General features: G+C 44.3%; 1 protein-coding gene across 8 annotated transcripts in view; it reads right to left on the bottom strand.

Moving 5' to 3' along the window:
- The window catches only part of FN1 (fibronectin 1), a 160,988-nt gene that overhangs the window by 10,477 nt on the left and 129,217 nt on the right, over positions 1–21,294 (bottom strand). For 5 of the 8 annotated variants that reach the window (XM_086956347.1, XM_086956350.1, XM_086956351.1 and 2 more), the window contains 6 exons: positions 20,340–20,519; positions 13,043–13,132; positions 10,867–11,375; positions 3,321–3,459; positions 2,087–2,254; positions 1,545–1,670 (listed from right to left, as the gene is read on the bottom strand). In XM_086956347.1, the coding sequence (XP_086812473.1) occupies positions 1,545–1,670; positions 2,087–2,254; positions 3,321–3,459; positions 10,867–11,375; positions 13,043–13,132; positions 20,340–20,519 (1,212 nt within the window). The remainder of the gene's footprint in view (positions 1–1,544; positions 1,671–2,086; positions 2,255–3,320; positions 3,460–10,866; positions 11,376–13,042; positions 13,133–20,339; positions 20,520–21,294) is intronic. The other 3 variants (XM_086956348.1, XM_086956352.1, XM_086956354.1) reach the window with 1 other exon arrangement.

Here is a 21,294-nt window from a genome sequence, read left to right as displayed (position 1 = left end):
ATAGGAAAAAAGTACTTGTTGATATAGAAACTTTCATAAGTTTCGGTTTTTTCCTAACTGTTAGAATATTTGAAAGCTTACTTTGGTTAGTATGTTCCTTTTCTTTACCCACTTTTAGTGACATTGTGAAAGTCGGTTAGACTAAAATAGCGTGTTCCTTACTTTCCCCTCTCTTTATTCTTCGATTTATAGATGATACTCACTTTGATTCACAGCTACACTATATTTCTGATCTTAGTTATTGATAGTCTGATCTGTGTAAATCTCATTCTCGTGGCATATGATGACTAAATTAATTAGATAAAGGTGTTGAAAACTTCTTGCGTTTGTGGTTATTACAAAAGTACAAACATTATTCAAATGTATATGGTATTTGTTTTGTGTTATCTTCCTACCCTCTGATAGCTCCAGATCCATTGTGATCTTAGGTACCTGTTTCCGAGGATTGGAAAGTCAGGTACACGGAAATACATTAGAAAGGAACAAGGATTACTGATAGCGGTGTGTAGGTTACCTGATTTATGAAATATAGTGATAAATACGTTATGGGCCCCAAGTGTGCATATTTGGTAAATTAAGAGTCAGGTGACCGGCGCGCTCTCAGTAATTTTCTGGTAGCATCGTTCAGGTTATTATGCAGAAATCCTGTGACATTCCATACAGTCAGTGTGATCCAGTGTGCTGTACGCCATAATTGATGGGGGGGGGGGGGGGGGGGGGGGGGGGAGGGGATATGAACAAGCATTTGCAAAGCAATAGATCTTGCATTTACGCAAGTTTAAGCTATTGGCATTGTAAATGACAAGGCACACTTTTTAGGTTATAAAAACCAGAACATAAATAAAAGGCATTATAATTTACAATGCCAATAGCTCAAACTCCCGTAAATGCAAGATCTATTGCATTGTAAATGGTAGGCATCACAGACAAGAGGCGTGAGGGCGGGTGGGGGTATGGGATGGAGAAGGCACGGACAACAAGAGGGAGGGAGTGCAGGAGGATAAAGAAGGCACGGACAACGGGAGGGAGGGTGGGGTTGTAATGAAGGAACCAAAGCATATCTTGCTTGCAGTTAGAGAAACTGGATAAAGAAAATTGTGCTTAAAGACTAACAAGTACTGTGTAACAACCAAAGTAAAAGGGCCAGTCGCCACTGGAGGTGACCAATGAAGAGGCAGTAATAAGGAGAGACTAACAAGTCTATTTACTAATCAGAAGCCAGCATTTAGGACAATGACAAGGCAATGGAAAATAGGAGCAGAGAGTGGGAGGGGCTTCTATGCCCTACTTCACTACAACAAGTCTTCCAGAGCAGCACATGCTGGTGTAGGCTCAACCTAAAAATTAGAACAGATTGTTTAAGGCAGTTCTGCATGTGCTGGCTACTCGTGGCAAGTGTTCTATTCCAAGTCAGATTCAGAGACATTGCAATGGGTTTTCAGTTGAGGCGTTAAAAGAACCTTGTAGAGATTAAGAGTCACGACACAGCGGGTCGGGAAACCAGGTGAAATTTTGACTTAATTATTAAATAAGCCCACACATACGTGGTTCACACTTGAACTCTCCCTTTCCATTTCCAAGGCAGGTGCAGCTCATCATCTGTCCATTTTCACCACGCCGGTCCCATTTCTCACCAATTCTGTAGTTCAGTCCACTGTCATGGCACCACTCTAGGAAAGGGAAGAGAAATAAAAAAAAAAGAGTTAAAAAAATTTTAACAAAAAATTCATTAACTTTTATGGTCTTGAGCTACCATCTCCAGCTCAATTATATTCTCCTGATCTTACTCCAATTATGCTCTGCCTAACGCAATGACAATGGTCTACTCTGTGCATCCCCCGTAATACTGAGCAACATAATGTCCTCTTACAAGGTACATTTGATCTACCACAGAAATATTTACCTGGATTCACGGCTGAGGTCAATCAAACCCTTAATAAGCCTACAAGTCCATACTAATAGTAAATAATATATAAAGACTGGCCAGAATGTGGCATTACACGGATAGACAGCACAATAAAATGTTTTGGCGTTAGGCAGTGGGCTGGAGGAATGATAGATGCCAGAAGAAATCCATGCTACTCACTTGACGAGTCACACTTGAAGTGTCCACTGCCCAAGCCCAAGCACCTACACCAGAGCTTGAAACCAGATTCGGACATCCGTTCCCACTCCTGTCCAATAACATACGATGAGCCAGTCGTGATATCGTGGCAGGTATCTTCCAACACATGCAGCACACCACTTTCATGAGCTGAAAAAGTCAACATGGAGAAAGAAGTGGATCATGAGCAAACCATACCAAAGAACGACAAAGCACTGGAACGTCCCAGTTCATGCAGCGCTACACAAAGTTTCACACCTATGATGTGCACCAGCTCTCCCCGCTATGTAATTAGCCCACCACATAGATCAAATATTAAGTTCCTATTGTTTTGGGCAGCTTTAACATAGTTTAAGGTGTATACAAGTATCGGGGGAAACTGCATTAAATGTGGCTTGCAATACTGCATAAAGCACACCAGGGTGTTGGGTTCAGGTTTAGTATACATCCTTGGAAGGATGACGATATGCTCAATGAACTTCAAACTTAGTTCACTAAAGAATGCAAGTCTGAGCCTCCAGTCAGGAATTTCAATGAACTGGACAAGGCATTTAGCAAACAATGAAGGCGCAAAAGAGGAGGCCAGATTGAGATTACGATTTGTGGAGACCAATCTCAATTACGGGGATGTAGTCGGGACCACCAGCAAAATCAAACAAAGGGCTGCACTGCACAGCTTATTTGAATGTTGCAACCCAGACACCTTCAATTTCCCCAACAGAACATTCTTTGTACAGAGTGATACCTCATGGCAGTAGTTTCATCTGGTCACAATTGCCTCCGCTCAAACAGTCTGTCATTTCAGCGCCAAGACGCCCGCGGGCATTCGTGCGCTCTACAAATCAGATAATTAAATCAAATCCTCAATACGCATATTTTCATAAAAATTGGGGCAAGAAAATGGTGTTCAGTTTAGCAGCCTAAATTATTGGCTACCATGCTTCACCATAGGATCCAATTGTAAGGATTTACATAAGAGTGATAAAGATCTACAAATTCACATACATGCTGCTGCCACTCTTCAATGAAAATCAGTCACGTTTCATCAAACTTTACAGATTGCATTCCAAGCCATACCAGAGTGGCCCAGGTCAGTGAAGAGCTATGACATATGTAGGATGGTAATGTACACAAGTCAATCTCACTTTCAAATTTGTAAAGGGTAGCAGATGGTTTGATGTGTTAATGATGGCCCATCCTTTGCAGTTTTCCTTACCGGCACTAGTAACCGTCACCAGCTCTTCCAGAACCTTGTGCTTGATCTTGCCCTTCAAAGCCTCTACAATGATGTTGTATGTGGCTCCTCGAGTCAGACCGTTCAGGGTAGCGCTAGACGAGGTTCCAGGAACCGTGAACTGAAATTTGGAGTAAGGAAATTTATCAACTCAATTCTACTTCCATCCACTCATTAAGTCATTTAGTCACTCCCGTTTTAAACTGAATTATGGTTTGTCAGATAAATGCAATAGACCTAGGACGTTTATTGCTTCCCCACCCATTCCACACCACAACATTGGGCATCCCCCAGGTTAGGGATCAAAGAGAAAATTTGAACTCCAGAATTTATTGTGCTGTAACATGAATGCCAACAATTGGATCAGATTATCCCTCATTGCATGCAGCCATCTAGTTTCCCTAAGAATAACATAGTTCTGGGCCACACCTTATCGTTTGTGTGGTCTGTCCAACTACTGTTGCATAGTGCGCAAGTCCACTTACAGAAGGGTTGCAGTTTAATTCTGTAGCCTGAGCTCACATCTACAGCTAGAGTACCACATTTCCCTGTAATCAGAAGCCGCTTAATTAGGTAAGGAATCTAACACTAACAAGTTTCTTTCAGATACAATAAATCCCACACTGGTATCAGTGAGGGTTTAGAGAGGAGCAGTTTTGTACCAAACACTCTGATGTGGAATTCAAGTTGCAGAGTTTCCAGACCATGGTCTCGCTATGGCTTCCCTGGCACTTGCAACATTAAGGGATAGACCTGAATATTGAAGGGGCATATCTGCTCATGCAGATATACCCACAACGGGGATTTAGTGCCCCCTGCCTTAGGGCTGGTAATGCCTGCTTGAAGGGTGACATATCTATCTGAAGCAGTGCTAGTTGGCATGGCACACAGGCAGTGTGCCATGTTGACTCATTGCCACTGCAACATGCATTGCCTGGTGCAGACAGTCTGCATAGCCTAGGTGAAAAGTCCCTAGGGGATCCTCTTCAGTCCCAATGCCCTAGGTACCCATGTACCTTTTACTAGAGATGGACAGGGGTCCGGAAAGGCCAATCGTAGATCCGTTTTAGGGAAAGAACACTGGTACTGGAAACTTGACAGCAGGGTTTGGAACTGTAAGTTGTGTACTTACCACAAAAAACACATTTGTGTTTTCCTCCATAGGTGACCATTGCAAAACTTGAAAATTGCACTTAGTGTCCATTTTTTAAAGTATTATCCCTGAAAAATGTACTTCCTTTTTTGCAAACATCTTTGCCTTTAAATAAATCCTGAAAGAATCCATTTTTCTAAAAATTGGTGTGGTTCTCTTTTTTGAATTGTGTCATTTATTAGTCACTGCATGCATAGAAAAGGTCTTACACTCCTCTGTGTAAGACGTAAGGCTGCTCGCCCACTCGGAGAACACAAAAGGGGAGAGCAGGGTATGGCACCGTACGTCTCCACAAAACTGTCAAAAGAAACAATAGTACGGAGACAAATATCAGAACAAAAGGCTGTGCAAAGTGGATACTCCAAGATTGAATATATTATATATACATACATACACACACACACACACCAATAAAGTCCCAATTCTGTAGTCCCTGCACTTCCAGCAAGCGGCTTGGCGAACAGAGACTACTCCAAATCCCAGGCAAAGATGTTGTTTAATTTAAACAAAGTTGAGAGTTCACGGTCTGACGCGTTTTGGGCAGTTGCCCTTGCTCACAGATTATAGATATCTCTCAACTGCACAAAAATAGATTTCTAGTTATGGGAAGTCTTCCTCCTTAATGGAAGAAGAAACCTCATACACCTTTGGTGTCATGCTTCATCATTGGAATCCTCTCCCCACCCCGATAGGACAGTGCCACCACAGCAGCCTCAACCTCCTCAAAGCCTTACTAGGCAGGAGGGAGTTCTTGCATAAATCTTACTGACACCACCACAGGGGAAGGAGATCCAGATGAAAAACTTTAAAAATACCTTAGTGTGCATTGGGGATTACCTTTAATAACTGGGACACTAGGTAAGATTAAAAAAATGGATAGGATGGGTGTCTAGGAGTATAATGACTCACACCCATCCAGCACCGGCCTTGTGCATGGTATAACCAGTAAGAGGTGTATCATATACAGAGCCAGTTTCCTACATCACATAAAGAGCAAGCCAAAACTGCCTGCCCCAATCATCATGGAAGAGCCTTGTGGTACTACATGGTCCAGCGTAAGCATGGATTTGGAAGTTTCCCTGATGGAAGACTCACCATGGGCTTTGGTGTACAGTTACTCCAAATATTTGGAGAGCTTGTGGAATCAACAGCATTTGCAAATGTGGTGTCTGCCATAGAAAAGGCATTTGCATTATTTGGCCTTCCCAGCGAAATTCAAAAGGACAATGGCCCGCCAATCCAGGGCTCAGAGTTCCTTGGCCTGCTCTAGCGCCTTGGTATCAGGCATAACCAATCATCCCTAAGGGTCCCCAAGTGAAACAGGAGGTTGAGAGATTCAGGCACATGCCAAACAAAACTATGCATTGCCACGCATGAAGGGACTAACCCAGAGTTAGCCTGTATCACTTCATGAGGGAATACAGAGGACACCACATTGCACCACCCTGTGCCCTTCATGGGCTTGGATGCTGAAAGGGCACTGACTGGGCATGAGCCCTGTACATCCAGATTGGCCTCAGAGTATGATCCAGATGGCGGACAGACCAGGAGAGCCCAGAACACCATATCGATCAGAGCAGCCTCGAGACAGCTGAAGCCGGGAGACTATGTGCTCCTGAAAGACCGCAGACTTGGATGGAAGTTCAGGATACAGTTTGAGCCAGGAGTATGAGGAAAGAGTAAACATGGGTGGCTCAATGAATTCGGCAAAAAAGTGAAGACAGTTTGTTGAAATACTTATTGGTTTAAGAAATTTGACAGATCCGAACAAGGGAGTCAGGAGGAAGTAAGATGTGGTGAATGTACCAATGGTGGAGGAACCAATGGATCAGTGGCAGCACAGTGTGGCATCCAAAGAACAGTCCACAGGAGAAGAGGGAGGATGTCTGTTTTAATTAGAGGACAGATGGAAGGCGGCCCAGACCGCTCACATCAGTGTTCCAATCTGTGGCCACATCCCAGGCCAAGCCCAAGGGTCAAGGACGTTTGACACAAGGTTTGGGAGTGAGGGACGAGCTAAGTTGGGAAGGGATGTAGTAAGCCATCCGGCCATTATAGGGGCAGCCCACTGCCCTGGAGAATACTACATTCCCTGGCGTGGCCAGAGGTTATAAATAAACAGGTCTCAGACCGCACGTGGTCTTTGCCCACGCGGTCAGTGGTGTCCATGGGATTTATTGCGAGCTGTAATCGGTCTGGGCCTCGAGCATGTACACATCACACATTGAATACAGTTTGTAAGAGGTGTGTTTTTATCAGCACAACTGTATTCACTTAGACTGTTGAAGGATTATAGAATATGAGCAAATTCTACCAAGAATCAAATTTACGACTTGTAGGGCTGCCCCAAAGCACTCTGCAGAAGAAAAATAGCCCCATCCAGTTATCAAGTTGGAGGCAATGCCGTTTACATAATTAGGAGCAACAGAAGGAAAATAGCCCCATCCAGTTATCAAGTTGGAGGCAATGCCGTTTACATAATTAGGAGCAACAGAAGGAAAATAGCCCCATCCAGTTATCAAGTTGGAGGCAATGCCGTTTACATAATTAGGAGCAACAGAAGGAAAATAGCCCCATCCAGTTATCAAGTTGGAGGCAATGCCGTTTACATAATTATGAGCAACCTAAACCAACACTGCCAAAATAGTTGGCAGATTGTATTTCTCAGTTAAAAAGGGCAAACATTTGGACACTCTAAACATAATGTTAAGCACCACAAAAGAAATGATCAGCAGGAGAGAAGTTTGCCAAGCCATCTTAGGGGATGGTAGACCCACTACTTGCTGGTATTAGGGAGATTCAGAATACATTTACTTGAAAGCATACAAAGAGATTATCAGTTATAAATTCTTCCTAAATGGGAACAAGACTACCCATTGGGGTACTTTCGACGTAGTGTTTGGCTGTTCATGAAAAAGCTGCATAACTGCACCCCAGCCGTGACTTAAAGACCTAACAAAGTGGGGGCTCATTCACACGTCATTGTTCCTTACAAGTGTGGGTTTCTCACCTGCACATCAGGAGAGCTCTACTGGGCTGCCATGGCAGATGGGGCACAGAGGATGCGATTCTAAGTTCTGACACATCTGTGGTCTATAGACCTATTGAGTAGGATATCAAGTATTGAGTGGTATTTGGGTCTGCCCACTGCTTATCAAAGTTTGACTGTCAATATAATTTGCTTGCTTTTCTATCACTTTTCTCTGTCTTCCTGCATTCGCCCCTTCTCTGAAGTATAACCTTTTTTCTAATCCTTAATGGCATGGTTGTTTCCATCTACTGCTTACATCCACTGACCCATTTTCCTTGAACATTCCAGACTTGCTCATCCTTTTATATTGCTTCCCCCTTTCACATCCGCTCTTTGTGCCCTGTCGCTTTTCACATCTCCCTCACTTATTTTTTCAACCCCCCCTTGCTCCAGTTGCTCCCCAAACCTTGAAACTCACGGACGCCCAGATGTGTCAAATTACTGTCCCAGCCCTTTCAATTTGCTTGGTTTTTTTTCCAATTTCTTCCAGCACTAGTCACGAGTCACCTCCTCCCTCAAATAGGGAAACAAACAAAACCTTTTATGCACTCATAGAACCATCAATTTCTGTATTAATTTTTTTCTGATATTATTTAACATTCGCAAAAAGTACTGGCAAAGCCAACAGAATAACTACCTTCAAAGGTGGGACCTGTTCGCTTTGCCACCGCTCGTTTTAAATAGGGCATCTGATCTTTTGTAGAAGGAAACTGTGCAAAAGCAAGACATAACTGGATGCATCAGCTATAACTTCATATTTTAGCAGTGACTGGGGGGGGGGGGGGGGGGGGGGTGGATTTCCATTCTCAGAAACATAAAAGGGATCTCTTGGTGCCAAAATGTACCAGCACAAGCATCAAGAGTAAAAACCTACTAGAAACTATTAGCCACTTTTGGGAAATATTTAAAAAGTGTAGACCTCTAGTAAAGAGCACTATGAACGTTTCTTTTCAATAAAACGGCATCTGGAGCATTATAACGCAAGGTCCAGACTATCAGTGGAAGGATACAACTCATCCAATCAAAACAGCGAGACAGTCCTTCGGCAGAACAAGTATAGGGGAAGGGCGAGCCAGTGAATCAGGAGCACATTCCAAATCTAAGTTGGATTACATAGGTCTGTTTGACAACAGTGAGTGAGTCCTCACAGTGCTCCCATTACAGGTCTTGTTTTATCTAGAGGAAAATATGAGGGTTGAACTCAAGGCTTTATTACGACACACGAGATTAATTTGTGCAGGATTGCAAAGCAATGTATTTTTTTTTTTATTTACTACAAAAGGTCTTTTGAAGTGCTTTATCGTATCAACCACGACTGCTTGCAAACATTCAGACTCCATGAGGAGTGTGAAGTTTAACTGCATCAATTCATGACCAATCCTACTGCCAACCTACTTTGAGTGTCCTCCAAACAAACCTTATTACAACAGCAGACACTCTGAATCTTTATTAAGAGTCCTTGCAATCACCACCATGGACTCCAGATCAACAGGGACCTAAATGCAGAAACCATGCCCTCTGCATCTTGCCAAATTTCAGGTTTAAAAAAAAAAAAGATCCCCCCCCCCCCCCCCCCCACCTATTTTCAGAAGGACCTTCAATACTGCAACTACCATTTTGGCACCATCATACACAACTTGAGTCAGGGTCACTGATTGATGGTAGCAGATAATCTGAAAGTTATTGTGTAAGTACAGATCCAGACATTGTGAGTCTACACAGAACATGGGTAATCTGTCTTTTGGGGCTGGCAGTTAATTAGAAGTAATCAACCTGCAGCTGCGGCGTTGAGATTAGACTAATCAGGAGATTTTGCCTCCTTAAAAAGGCACTTTGCCAATGTTGGCACCAGTGCCGACTCTAAACCTGGTGCATGCTTCGGTGGGGAGCGAGTCCTGATAAATGTGTAGTATTTGCTAGTGGTTTCTTGCTGGAGAACTAATTCATATATAGCATAATCTGCCTAAGGCTACTCTTTAATTGGAGGTTTGTCTCTCCACCTAAGTCAACCACCGGTTGCGCAGAAATAGAATTTCTACTACAATATAAACTGTGGAGCTGGTCTTCCAACTCCTACATGCTCAGAAACATTAATTTGGCCACCAAAATGTAAAATGGGCATTTTTTGATAAGGGGTGACTGTAAAATCAAGTGGGATTAATCTGTTATAGTGTCCCGAACAAGTTGTGGCAGACAATAGCATCACAAGGTTTTGAGCGCCATGTACCCCTAAAAGGGGATCAATAATCTTTAATTAAGTTCTAGTTTTGGGAAACAAAATACTTTTAAGCTTTACACTAGAAACTGATGTCTGACAAAAATAGGTCCAAGTATGAGGGTCGGGCTTTCATGTACTGTGGGTCTCAGACTGACTCAATGTGGATGCATTCCATTAAGAGCTATAGCCATAACCCAAAACCTAACTTATGAGAACTATTTCAGGTTCACAATGCTCTGCAGACTGCACCATGAAGTGTTGGGCTCAGACTAGAAGACACTTGCTAACCCTATGTTGAACTCTGGCTTAAACAAGACATCAGATGCTAGATAACTGAAACTTAATTTGCCCAAACTTAACTCCCATTTGTTTTCTCCCATCTAAAACTATTGTTTTATAAAGTATGACCACTTTATTGGCTGTTCAAGTCTGCGGTTTGTACCAATTATACACTTGGAGGGTCAAACGGAAGGTCTGCTTGTTTTGGCTTTAAGAGAAACACTACAATAGTCACCATAATTTAGTTTCAGGATTGGACATGGAAATTACCTTTTTGTGCTTCCCAAATTTCTTCATCCAAACGACTGAAGTGAATGTACGACAAAAACCCAAAAGGTTGGGGATGTTTGCAGCCCACAGGTAAAAGTAAAGTAAAGTAAAGTAAAAGCCAATTTATGCTTAATTATAGAGCCCTACTTTAACATCTCCCCAGAAATTAACCAACCTAATTCTGTACTCCATTTAGGGGAGTATATCCAGAGTAGTCCGAGGATTTGCTTAAACACAAACATTTAATTCCACACCTGTTATACATCGGTCCCCCTGTTGTGCTATAAGAGAGGTAAGGGGTGACCTTATAAAACGCCTAACTAATCTACACATATTTTAAGGTGCAACATGAATACTCCCAGAAAGGGCTACAGATTTGGAGCCATAGTTGAACTTGCTAAATTTAAACAGTTTTATTGATTATCGAATATGGGTCCTACAGCCTTCACAGGAGAGAATCGCAGTTTATCAAGAAATACCTTTATGGACTTTCATAAACCAAAAACTCAATGGCATATCCTAGCAGTGCCTGATGCAATGCAAAAATCAAATTTAACTACAGGAAAATTTGAATTACCTGCTGAGGTGTTTCCTCTGTACCAACGGGGTGACAGGTGATAAGGTACTCTGTGCTCTCCAGTAGGGGCCTCCATGAGATGGTTGTTTGAGCTTCCTGGCCCGTTCTGTCAACTCGTTGAGGCCCAGAGTCGTGAGATGTAGGCCTGTCCATATCAATCTTACGTGGAGGGAATCCGGCAAGTTCAATATCCTCTCGGATGGTTGGAATGTGCTGCCCTGGGGTATACTTGTCCAATGTATGCTGCTCAGGTGTTTGGAATCCAGGCTTCACTGGGGTGGCAGTTGTGGGTAGCGCAGGCCGCCTAAAACCATGTTCTTCCAAAAAGACTTGCTGCCCCTCATGGCCAATATTCTGCTGACCACTGGTGCCTGGAAGTTGGATACCATTTCCATTGTCAAAGCTGGTCTGGGAGATGAAAGGTGTATTCTCCACAAGAGAAGGCACATCTAAGATCTCCTGGCCTTGCTGGCCAGGTTGAGCAAGGGTAACCAGCCGCGGAAGCTCATCTAGCCAAAGAAAGGGTTAGAAGCAATAAAAAGCAAAGCTCATTGGCAGCGGCAAGAAGCTGCATTAGTCACACCAACATTGACACAACCAGGCCAAGCTTTGACTTAAGCCCTGCAAAAAGCCACCGCAATTCCAATTAAACCCCAGTTAGAGCATCTGCAAAAATCAGCCGAGGTTTTATTGCACTACATTAACAATGTCTGCTAAACAAACATTTCAGAATTGTTAAAGGGAAAGACTGCCTCTACCTTTAATCAAACACCTGACAGTACAGTGTATCTAACTGTAATATATCTTTGCCTACACATCTGCTGATAACTATAAGTGAAATGTTTCTTCATAACCAAACAAGGATTTAAACAACTAAGGTCTTGTGGCAATCCTTTTAAGGTCCCTTTGGAAGAGGCCCCGGAAATGGCTTGGGTGGCAGTCCAGAAGAGCTACACTGGTACCAAAGTGCATGAATACACACAAGATGGTCCAAGAGTCAGGTGCCAAATAGTTTAAATAGCCAATGTAATCATGTACCATATTGCAGGTTTACCCTGCAGCAATATCGCAACTCTTCATGGGCTCACATTCTTAAATAAAATGTGAGAGTGACTGCTTATTAACGACAGACTACTTCAGAGAGTAGTGAACAGCTTAAGAGTTAGAGGCAGGCACCAAAAACTATTTTCTTTGTGCTTTAACAAAATAGAGCGAACTGGCCATTTCACAGATTTATAGTGAAGTGAGCACCTTGTATCTTTTAGCCAGCTGCCTAAGAAAATGGTAGGAAGCAAGTGGACTATTACCATGGTAGACTTGAAGGCCACTCTTGACTGAGTCAAGGTAATGCCATTAGGGACTACAGTGAGCATAGCTGACGGGAATGAATGTGCAGCTAGAGAAGAGACTGGTAACAGTTTATTTTTACAGGTTCCCTAAGTTGTTTCTGTAGTGGGAACACGGTCTGACCAGCATACAATCTCCAGACAGGTGGGTCAGGTAACAGTCCAGATTGAAGGCAATAAAAAGCTATGAAGGGGTTGGATCTGTTAGTCTCCCAAAATAGCAATCAAAACAGAGGAAAGTGGCATAAGCCCCCATACCAGCCCCTCAAATTTAGCAGTTTTCTAAGCAAGCACAGTTTGACAATATCCTTGGAAAAATACATTGATTTAAAGAACGATTGGTAGAGGGAGAAGCCTAAAGAGGGGTCAACATGAACCCCATGACCGTAAACAGACTAGGTGGAACATGCTATGTGTCATTTAAGACTGGAAGAAACAATCAAACCGGGAAGCCAACCGAAAAAATTGGCTTATAGACCTGCATTTTGTAAAGCCCGAGTAACTCAATTTGCTGACTGGGTTCCAATCATGAAATAAAAAAGATGAAATCTTTGTGTACCCAATGTCTGCCCAGTGATTAGCAAAGCCTTACTCTGAAACAAAGGGTAACTTCCAGGCAAACAGTACCTCTTCTATAGTAAAATAAATAAAAAATAAAGACAGTTTGTTCCGCCTTTACAAGGCGTATTTTGGGGAAGGAGTAATGCATGTTGAGAAACCATTTGGCTTAAGCTATCACATATGCATGCTTTCTACCTATATCATAGCATTTCCATAATCACATTTAAGCCTGGTGCTTGCTAAGGCCCCAATTGCGAGAAGATATTTACCAGTCCTTTTTCTGCCGACCAGTGGATCGCTCTTGAAGTTGCTCCGAACAGCAATAATATAAATCGTATACTCTGTTCCTGGTTCCAGATCTGTTGAAATAGAGAAGTTGCTATTAAAAACTGTAGACTGTCCCGATTAAGACTACTGGTGCACAACCGCCCTTACCACATACCCCAGATTGATATTCCTTTTGCCCCCCACCTAAACCCAATAGATCTTTGGCACATCAGTCTCTCCCCGCCCGCAACCCTGCTGAAAGTGAACAGAAAGCCAAAATGAACAATTGTTACTTACCTGTAAACAGGTGGTTCTCCAGTATTGGTGTCTTTCATAGATTCACATGCTTGAATATTCGTCGTCGGAGTGGGAGTCCCACGGTAAATAAAATAGCAATAAATACTAAATATATAATAATAAATAATAAATATATATATACATATAAGGAAAAACCCAAAAAATGCATACAAGCAGCATCTGGTACCTAACCAAAAAGTTCCACATAGGAATGCATGGGGATAAAGAAGTTCCAATGCAGCCTATCCTTGTCATTATGTTAGTCCAAACTGCAGCCAATCAGGCGCCAGCAGCCCTCTAGAACCTTCTCCTCAGAGCTCAAGCCCTCAGATTTTCGTAGCACAAGAGTGACCACAGAGTCTATGAGGAGAAGAGAGCCTCTGAGGGGAGGATGGGAGGGTCGCATGTGAATCTATGAAAGACACCAATACTGGAGAACCACCTGTTTACAGGTAAGTAACAATTGTTCTTCTCCAGAATTGGGGTGTCTTTCATAGATTCACATGCTTGAATATAGAATAGTAAGCAGTCCATATCCGAACACAAAGTTTCCAGGATGCAATGTATACACAAATGGTTGGATTCAACAGGTGTAAACCCATGCCATACAAGTTATACAACTATATATGTATACATAGAGAAGACATGCATAAGACTGGAAACCATAGGAGGAGGGTAGAACAGAGGCTCACCTTATTGAAAAAGATTACGGAGCACAGCTTGTCCCACTGCGGTATCTCCTTCAGCCATGGCACCCAGATTGTAGTGCTTTGTGAACGTGTGCCTGCTGGACCACGTGGCTGCTCTGCAAATCTGATGCAATGGAACTCCGGCAAAGAGTGCAGTCGAAGAGGCCACAGATCTGGTAGAGTGGGCTCTTACTGTAGACTGTAAAGGCTTTCCCGCTTTCTGATGGCAGAAAGCAATCGCCGAAGCCACCCAGCGGGCTACTGTAGGTTTGGTGACTGGTCGCCCTTTTTGAAAACGGCCATAGGCCACGAAGAGCTGATCCGATTTTCGGAACTGGGCTGTTCTGCTGATGTAGAACTTTAAACATCTTCTAATGTCCAAAGAGTGCAAGCGTTGTTCCGCAGGTGATTGCGGGTTGGCAAAGACAGACTTCAGTATAACAGGCTCATTAATATGGAAGTCTGACGGCACTTTTGGAAGGAAAGTAGGGTTAGTGCGTAAAAGCACAGAATCCGGTTTAAACTGCAGAAATGGTTGTTTAATCGTGAAAGCATGTATATCACTCACTCGACGTGAAGACGTCAAAGCAAGTAAAAGCGCAACCTTCCAGGTGACATACTTGAGGTCTGCTTTATGGATTGGTTCAAACGGTGCAGTCATTAATTGTGATAGGACAATGTTGAGGCGCCACTCGGGAGGAGGACGCCGAACTGGAGGAAAAGTCCGAAGAAGTCCTTTGAAGAATTGACGTATCAATCTGGATGATCATAAGGAGGCGGAGCCATCATGGCGGAAGCGTGATATTGCCGCCAGAAAGACCCTCAAAGTAGCATGTGACAAACCCGACTGAGCCAGATGGAGAAAGAAAGGGAGGAGCTCAGCGGGCGTGGCACGCAAAGGATGTACTCCGGCTTCTGCACACCAGTGGCAAAAGCGTTTCCATTTCAACTTATAAGTCTTTATAGTTGATGGAGCCCTGGCCTGAGCGAGGATGTTACGACACTCCTGAGGGATGATTAGATGTGCAAATTCACAGTGCTCAGGTTCCAGGCTGACAAGCTCAGGGAAGAGGGGTCCGGATGGTAGATTTGACCCCTGTTCATGGAGAGAAGATCCATTCGAGGATGAAGAAGAATGGGTTTGCATTGAGACAGGAGTAGCAGCTCCGAGAACCACGCCTGTCGTGGCCACCTGGGAGCAATCAGAAGGATGTGGCAGGGTTCTCTCCGCATCTTCCAAAGTACTCGAGGCACTAGAGGGATCGGAGGAAAAGCGTAGGCGAAGAGATTCGACCAATCCATCAAAAGGGCATTGCCTTGGGATCCTTTGTGGGGATGCCAACTTGCGTAAGCGGGGCATTTGCGGTTCTCTGGAGTCGCAAAGAGGTCGATTTCCGGGAATCCCCAACGGTGAAAGAACATATCGAGTGTTGGCTGGTGGAGTTCCCACTCGTGGTTGGATGATCGGGACCTGCTTAGGGAATCCGCCAGGAGGTTGGACAACCCCGGAAGATGAACTGCGGTGATTTGGATTTGATGGACCAGTCCCAAATCGCCTCTGCCAGACGGGATAACACCGGAGACTTTGTTCCGCCCTGCTTGTTTATATAATGCATGCAGGTCGTGTTGTCCGTCTGTATGAGAACTGACTCTCCCTGCAGCACTGGTTGAAATGATTTCAGGGCCAAAAAGATAGCCATAAGCTCCAACTTGTTTATGTGCCAGGTCTTTTGATGCAAAGTCCATTTCCCTTTGACGGACAGGTCTTGGAGGTGAGCTCCCCAGCCCTCCAGGGAGGCATCCGTCGTTAGTGTCAGATCTGGGGTGTTGGACAGAAAGGACGTGCCTGCCGCTAGCTGGTGTGGGTGTGCCCACCATTTGAGCGCCTTCTTCATGGGAATGGTGATGGAAACCTGATCGTCGAAGGAACCGGTGACTTGACGCCACTGCTTGTCCAGAGCCTGTTGGATAGGTCGTGCTCGTAGTCGGCAATGAGGGACAAGAGCGATGCACGACGAAGCCATCCCTAGAAAGGACTTCAACAAACGGACTGAAACGCACTTCTTTGCTAGAAGTAGCGAAACTAGTCGGAGAATCCTTTGCTGACGTTCCCGGGAGAAAAAATGCCTTGGCTAGTTTGGTGCCCAGCGTTGCTCCTAGGAAATCCTTGCAAGTTGTTGTCTGCAATTGAGATTTCTCCAGATTGATGGACAGACCCAAGGAACGGAATACTGTCTGACAAACTGCAGTATGGTGTAGAAGTGAGCGGGATTGTGATTTCAGGAGGCAGTCGTCGAGATATGGGAATATCTGTATGCCTTGGAGACGAAGAAAAGCCATGACCGGAGCCAACATTTTTGTAAAGACTCGGGGGGCCGAACGGAGGCCAAATGGAAGGACCCTGAATTGGAAATGAAGGTGTCCCACCTTGAAGCGCAGGAACTTGCGATGACCCGCAAGAATTGGGACATGGAAGTAAGCGTCTCGGAGATCGATGGTAGTCATGAAATCTCCGACTGAGAGCAATCGCAAGATCTCTGCAAGCGTTAGCATACGGAAGGTCTGATCCTTGAGATAATGATTGAGTGCTCTCAAGTCCAGTATTGGTCTCCATTCTCTGTTCTTTTTGATAACAAGGAAAAAACGGGAATAAAACCCCTTCCCTCTCTGAGATTTTGGCACTACTTCCACCGCACCTTTTTGAATGAGAAGGCAAACTTGATGAAATAGTTCTTTGAGGTGCGGAGGTGGCGGTCCGGAAGGTGGCGTTGGAGGAGGTACCTCGACAAATTCCAATGCATGGCCTCTCTTCACAATGTCGAGTGCCCAACGGTCCGTAGTAATGGAGGACCATTGAGAACCAAACAGATTTGACCTCCAATTCTCCGTTCGATAGACAAGTCATTGACGTTTGTTGGATTGTCCTCTGAAATTAGACTTCCCTCTGTAAGTTCTGGCAGGTTGCTGGCGGGAAGACTGCTGGCGGTTACCGGTGAAACGTTGGTTACCTTGGTTGAAGGACAGATATGGACTGCACCCTCCACGAAAAGTGGATGTAGTGCCACGTCCTCGAGCACCCCGAAAGGGCTGCTTCTTAAACTGAAGGGTACCCAAAGCATGTGCAGTGTCCGTGTCCTTTTTAATGGATTGTAGCGCTTCATCAATATGCGCTCCAAATAATGACTCGCCGTCATATGGCATATCTATGATTCTTTCCTGAACTTCCTGCCGAAACGATGTTGAGCGTAACCAACCCGGACGACGCAGGACGGCCGCTCCAGCGAGTTGGCGAAAACCAGTGCAGGCTACATCCACTGCACAATCAATAAGTTCTTCTGCCGTTCTTTCTCCTTCTTGCAGAATTTTCTGTGCTTCTGCCTTGGAAGCATCCGGGAGTAACACCACATAGGCGGACATGTCAGCCCAAGCCTGACGGTCATAACGACCTAATATGGCCATTGCGTTAGCTACTCGAACCGTAGTAGAGGACATGGAGGAAAATTTTCGCCCAATCGCATCTAGGCGACGGCCCTCACGGTCCGGAGGAGCAGTGATTGTAGACGCCGGATTCTTTGAACTTCGTTGAGCTGCCTGCGTGACGACAGAGTCGGGCTTAGGTTGACCTGTAAGGCATGCTGGAGATCCTACAGGAGCTTTGTATTTCTTCTCTAACCTCGGCAGTTGTGCTGGTAGAGAGTTTGGCGTCTTCATTATTTTCTCCCCTTCAGACCAGATGAAGTCTATAATCGGGACTGTGTGGATCTGTTTCAAGGGCTGGTTCTTGAAATCGTATAGGAAGCAATCTTCCTCTCTGTGAGCTCGTGGCAATTTGAATCGCTGCGCCGCCCTGTCCATTAACTGGTGGAAGCCTGCGATATCTACTGGCAGAGAATCCCCTGTTGGCACCTGAGAAGGAGATGGTGTCTGAGCACGATAGTCATCCCACTCCGCTAAATGTTCTTCACCATCCTCATCTGCTTCAGAAACTTCACCATCCTCACGCTCTGGAGGATTCTCGTCATCATCATCCTCTGGATAAATGGTAGTGTGAACACGAACTGATGTAGTTCTGTGAACAGTTACAGGCGATGCCGGTTGAGGAGGAGCCAGAACCGGAGCAGAAACTGGATTCAGCACCGATGGAACAGCTGTAACCTGTGGTGTTGGTGGGAAACGGCGGTTGTAATCTTCCAACATACTTTGGAGGTTCAATATCATTGATATAGGCAACATCGCAGTTGGAACTTGAGGGTGAGATGTTTGATGTTGGCCATACTGATCTTCCTCGTCGTTACTGAATTCTTGGCACTTAATATTCAGATCTGAAAGACTCTGCGCTTGGTTATCAGATTCTTGATCAGAATCAGTAGCAAACAGCGGAGATGGAGGAGTAATCATCTCACTTTCTGTAAAAGTCTCGAACTGTGTTTTGCTGGACTGTAAAGGCAGTAAAGGCATTGTAGCAAATGAAGAGGCCGGTGTCGAAATCGTGTCTTGCGTACGCGTCGACGGCATGACATCAGTAGACTTCTGCGATGGAATCGACTTGGAAGCCATCGTCGACGAGGAGACAGTCGACGGAGCAATCTTCATTGGTATCGTCGATGGAACCTTCACTTTTAAAGTCTTCGTCGACGGAGTCGTCGTCGACGGAGTCATCGTCGACGGAGTCATCGTCGACGGAGTAGATGGCACAGGCCCTCTCGTCGACGGGATAGACGTCGGCAGTGCGCTCATCGTCGAGGGCGTCGACGGAGTCAGAGTCTTCAAACTTCTAGTCGACGACGACCGGGTCGTCGACGAGTGAACTTTCTTCGTCGACGAAGATGAAATAGGAATCAAAGAAGACACTGTCTTAGAACTGAGAACCACTCTCATCGACGAAGACGTCGACGCTAAAGCTGACGACGATCCAGAGGCCAGCGTCGTCGTGACCGTCGTCGATTTGGAACCAGAGACAGCCACTCTCGTCGACGGAGCTGGGACTACCGTCGTCGACGAAAATTCCGTTTTCTTCACAGAAAAACTGGACATTGAAGCAGAGGGAGCCTGAGAGCTTTGTCTCGTGGGCCCAGACGTGGTAGGTAAAGGTGAAGACACCGCAGGGGTCAAAGTGAGGGAAACTTTCCTCTTTTTTAGAAATGGTGAAGGCACCTCCTGCACACTACCACGTTTAGAAGCTGCTTTAGAACGGCCTGACACTTACCTTTCAGCATCAGAAAGTACATTGTCCTTGTCCTTTAGCCTTTGAAGCCAAACAAGTAAACGGCCTTCTCTGTCCTTTTGAGTTCTCTCTGAGAATTTTCTACAGAGTTTACAGGTGCCTACTTCATGGTCCGGGTAAAGGCAGTAAATACACTTACTGTGTGGGTCATCATGAAATAATCTCAGCTTTCCACAGGAGGAACAAGCTCTGAAGAGAGACTTCTTACTTTAAGACATTTTGGAGAAACTGGAACACTTGAAGAAAGAAAAAAAAAAAACTGAGCAGAGCTCAGGGAGACTCCCTTACACACGACGTGCGGTAGAAAATCTGAGGGCTTGAGCTCTGAGGAGAAGGTTCTAGAGGGCTGCTGGCGCCTGATTGGCTGCAGTTTGGACTAACATAATGACAAGGATAGGCTGCATTGGAACTTCTTTATCCCCATGCATTCCTATGTGAAACTTTTTGGTTAGGTACCAGATGCTTCTTGTATGCATTTTTTGGGTTTTTCCTTATTATGTATATATATATTTATTATATATTATTATATATTTAGTATTTATTGCTATTTTATTTACCGTGGGACTCCCACTCCGACGACGGGGAATATTCAAGCATGTGAATCTATGAAAGACACCCCAATACTGGAGAAAGAGACTCATTTCAAAAGAAACAAGAAAGAATGAACATTGAGCTAACGTTTATACCAGACATCATTGGAAAATCAAGATAGGACAGTAAACCAATTTACAGGATATTAACAGAGTGCCAGTTAGAATTCCATTATATTTATTAAACCAGAACAAAATCACATACTGCAGAACAATTTATCTGGGCCTAATCTTGCCAAAGCCTGGCGTTTTCTCATCTTTGGGATCCTAGGAGTGATTTGTGGGGCAATCATTAGCCTCAATTTCAAGTAATACCTAAATAAGCTACATTAAGCACGCAACTGATCTAAATGTTCTATTAATATTTAGACAATGATATCACTTAAATTATTTGGCTGCCCTCCAAAAAAAAAAAAAAAAAACTGGTTGAGCACTTGGAAATTCAGCATTTTTCACACTATTAGAGAAGAAAGTTTATACACAGGCACACCGTACTTACTTGTGATTGTGGCTTCTGTGGCAGTAGGCTGAGGTCGTGGGAATACTTCTCTAACGGGTCCTCCTTGTTTCTCATACTTGATGATGTATCCAGTCAGTTTGGAGCGAGGAGGTTGCCAAGAGAATAGCAGGGAGTTGCTGGTGGTAGTCAAGAATCTCAGGTTTGAAGGAGAATCAACAGCTTGGCGGGATAATGCGGGGGTGGGTTAAGAGAGGAAGAAAGGGTTACAAACCTTTGAATTCCAAATGCACACACGGTAAACAACGGCAGAACTCAACTACCTGCTACAACATAATTTGGTACTTTTAGTGAAACATGGAAAAGATAGCATTTAACAAGTCAATGAAACCAGTAGTCAAGTGGCAAAGTCAGCAGGGAGAACTGCAATGATGTCAAAAAAGTACAAGTAATGGATGTACAGCAAATATACACATTAATTTAGGAGCTCTGCCCTACACTAAACCTCCTCAAACTACCCTTTTATTTCGATGTTCACAAGGCAGTGGCCAGAAACAGGATTATGAAATGGTAAAGTGTGTCCCCTTCCTTACAAAGGCCAATGAATCCTTTAATAGGAGCATAAATGTGGAGGGGAAAAATAACGAAAATGCTACTAACCAGTATGCATCTGTTCTTGGCATGTAGAGTTGCAGAGTTGTACACTTAGCACTACATCGCCACCTGGTGTTGGGCTCGGATGATTGCATGTTGTTGTTTTGGAAGAGGTTTTTGTAGTCACGAGTTAGGGGACTCCTCCCTTGGACGGTAGTGTGCATGGGCATCGGCCCCACCCGTAGATTGTTTTTCGCCATGATGGGAAATGGAGTTAGTAGAAAGATAAGTCCATGCGTGTATATCTAACTAAGATAAAAACTGGAGATACAGGTCCCGGGGAGGCGGGAGGGCGTGTACAGCTCTGCAGCTCTACATGCCAAGAACAGATGCATACTGGTAA

The sequence above is a fragment of the Lissotriton vulgaris genome, chromosome 2_1 (genome assembly GCF_964263255.1).
Source record: "Lissotriton vulgaris chromosome 2_1, aLisVul1.2, whole genome shotgun sequence".
In the NCBI taxonomy this organism is placed as follows: Eukaryota; Metazoa; Chordata; class Amphibia; order Caudata; family Salamandridae; genus Lissotriton; species Lissotriton vulgaris.
The sequence above is the reverse complement of the archived record's forward strand: the minus strand, read 5'-3'. Positions and strand labels throughout refer to the sequence as shown.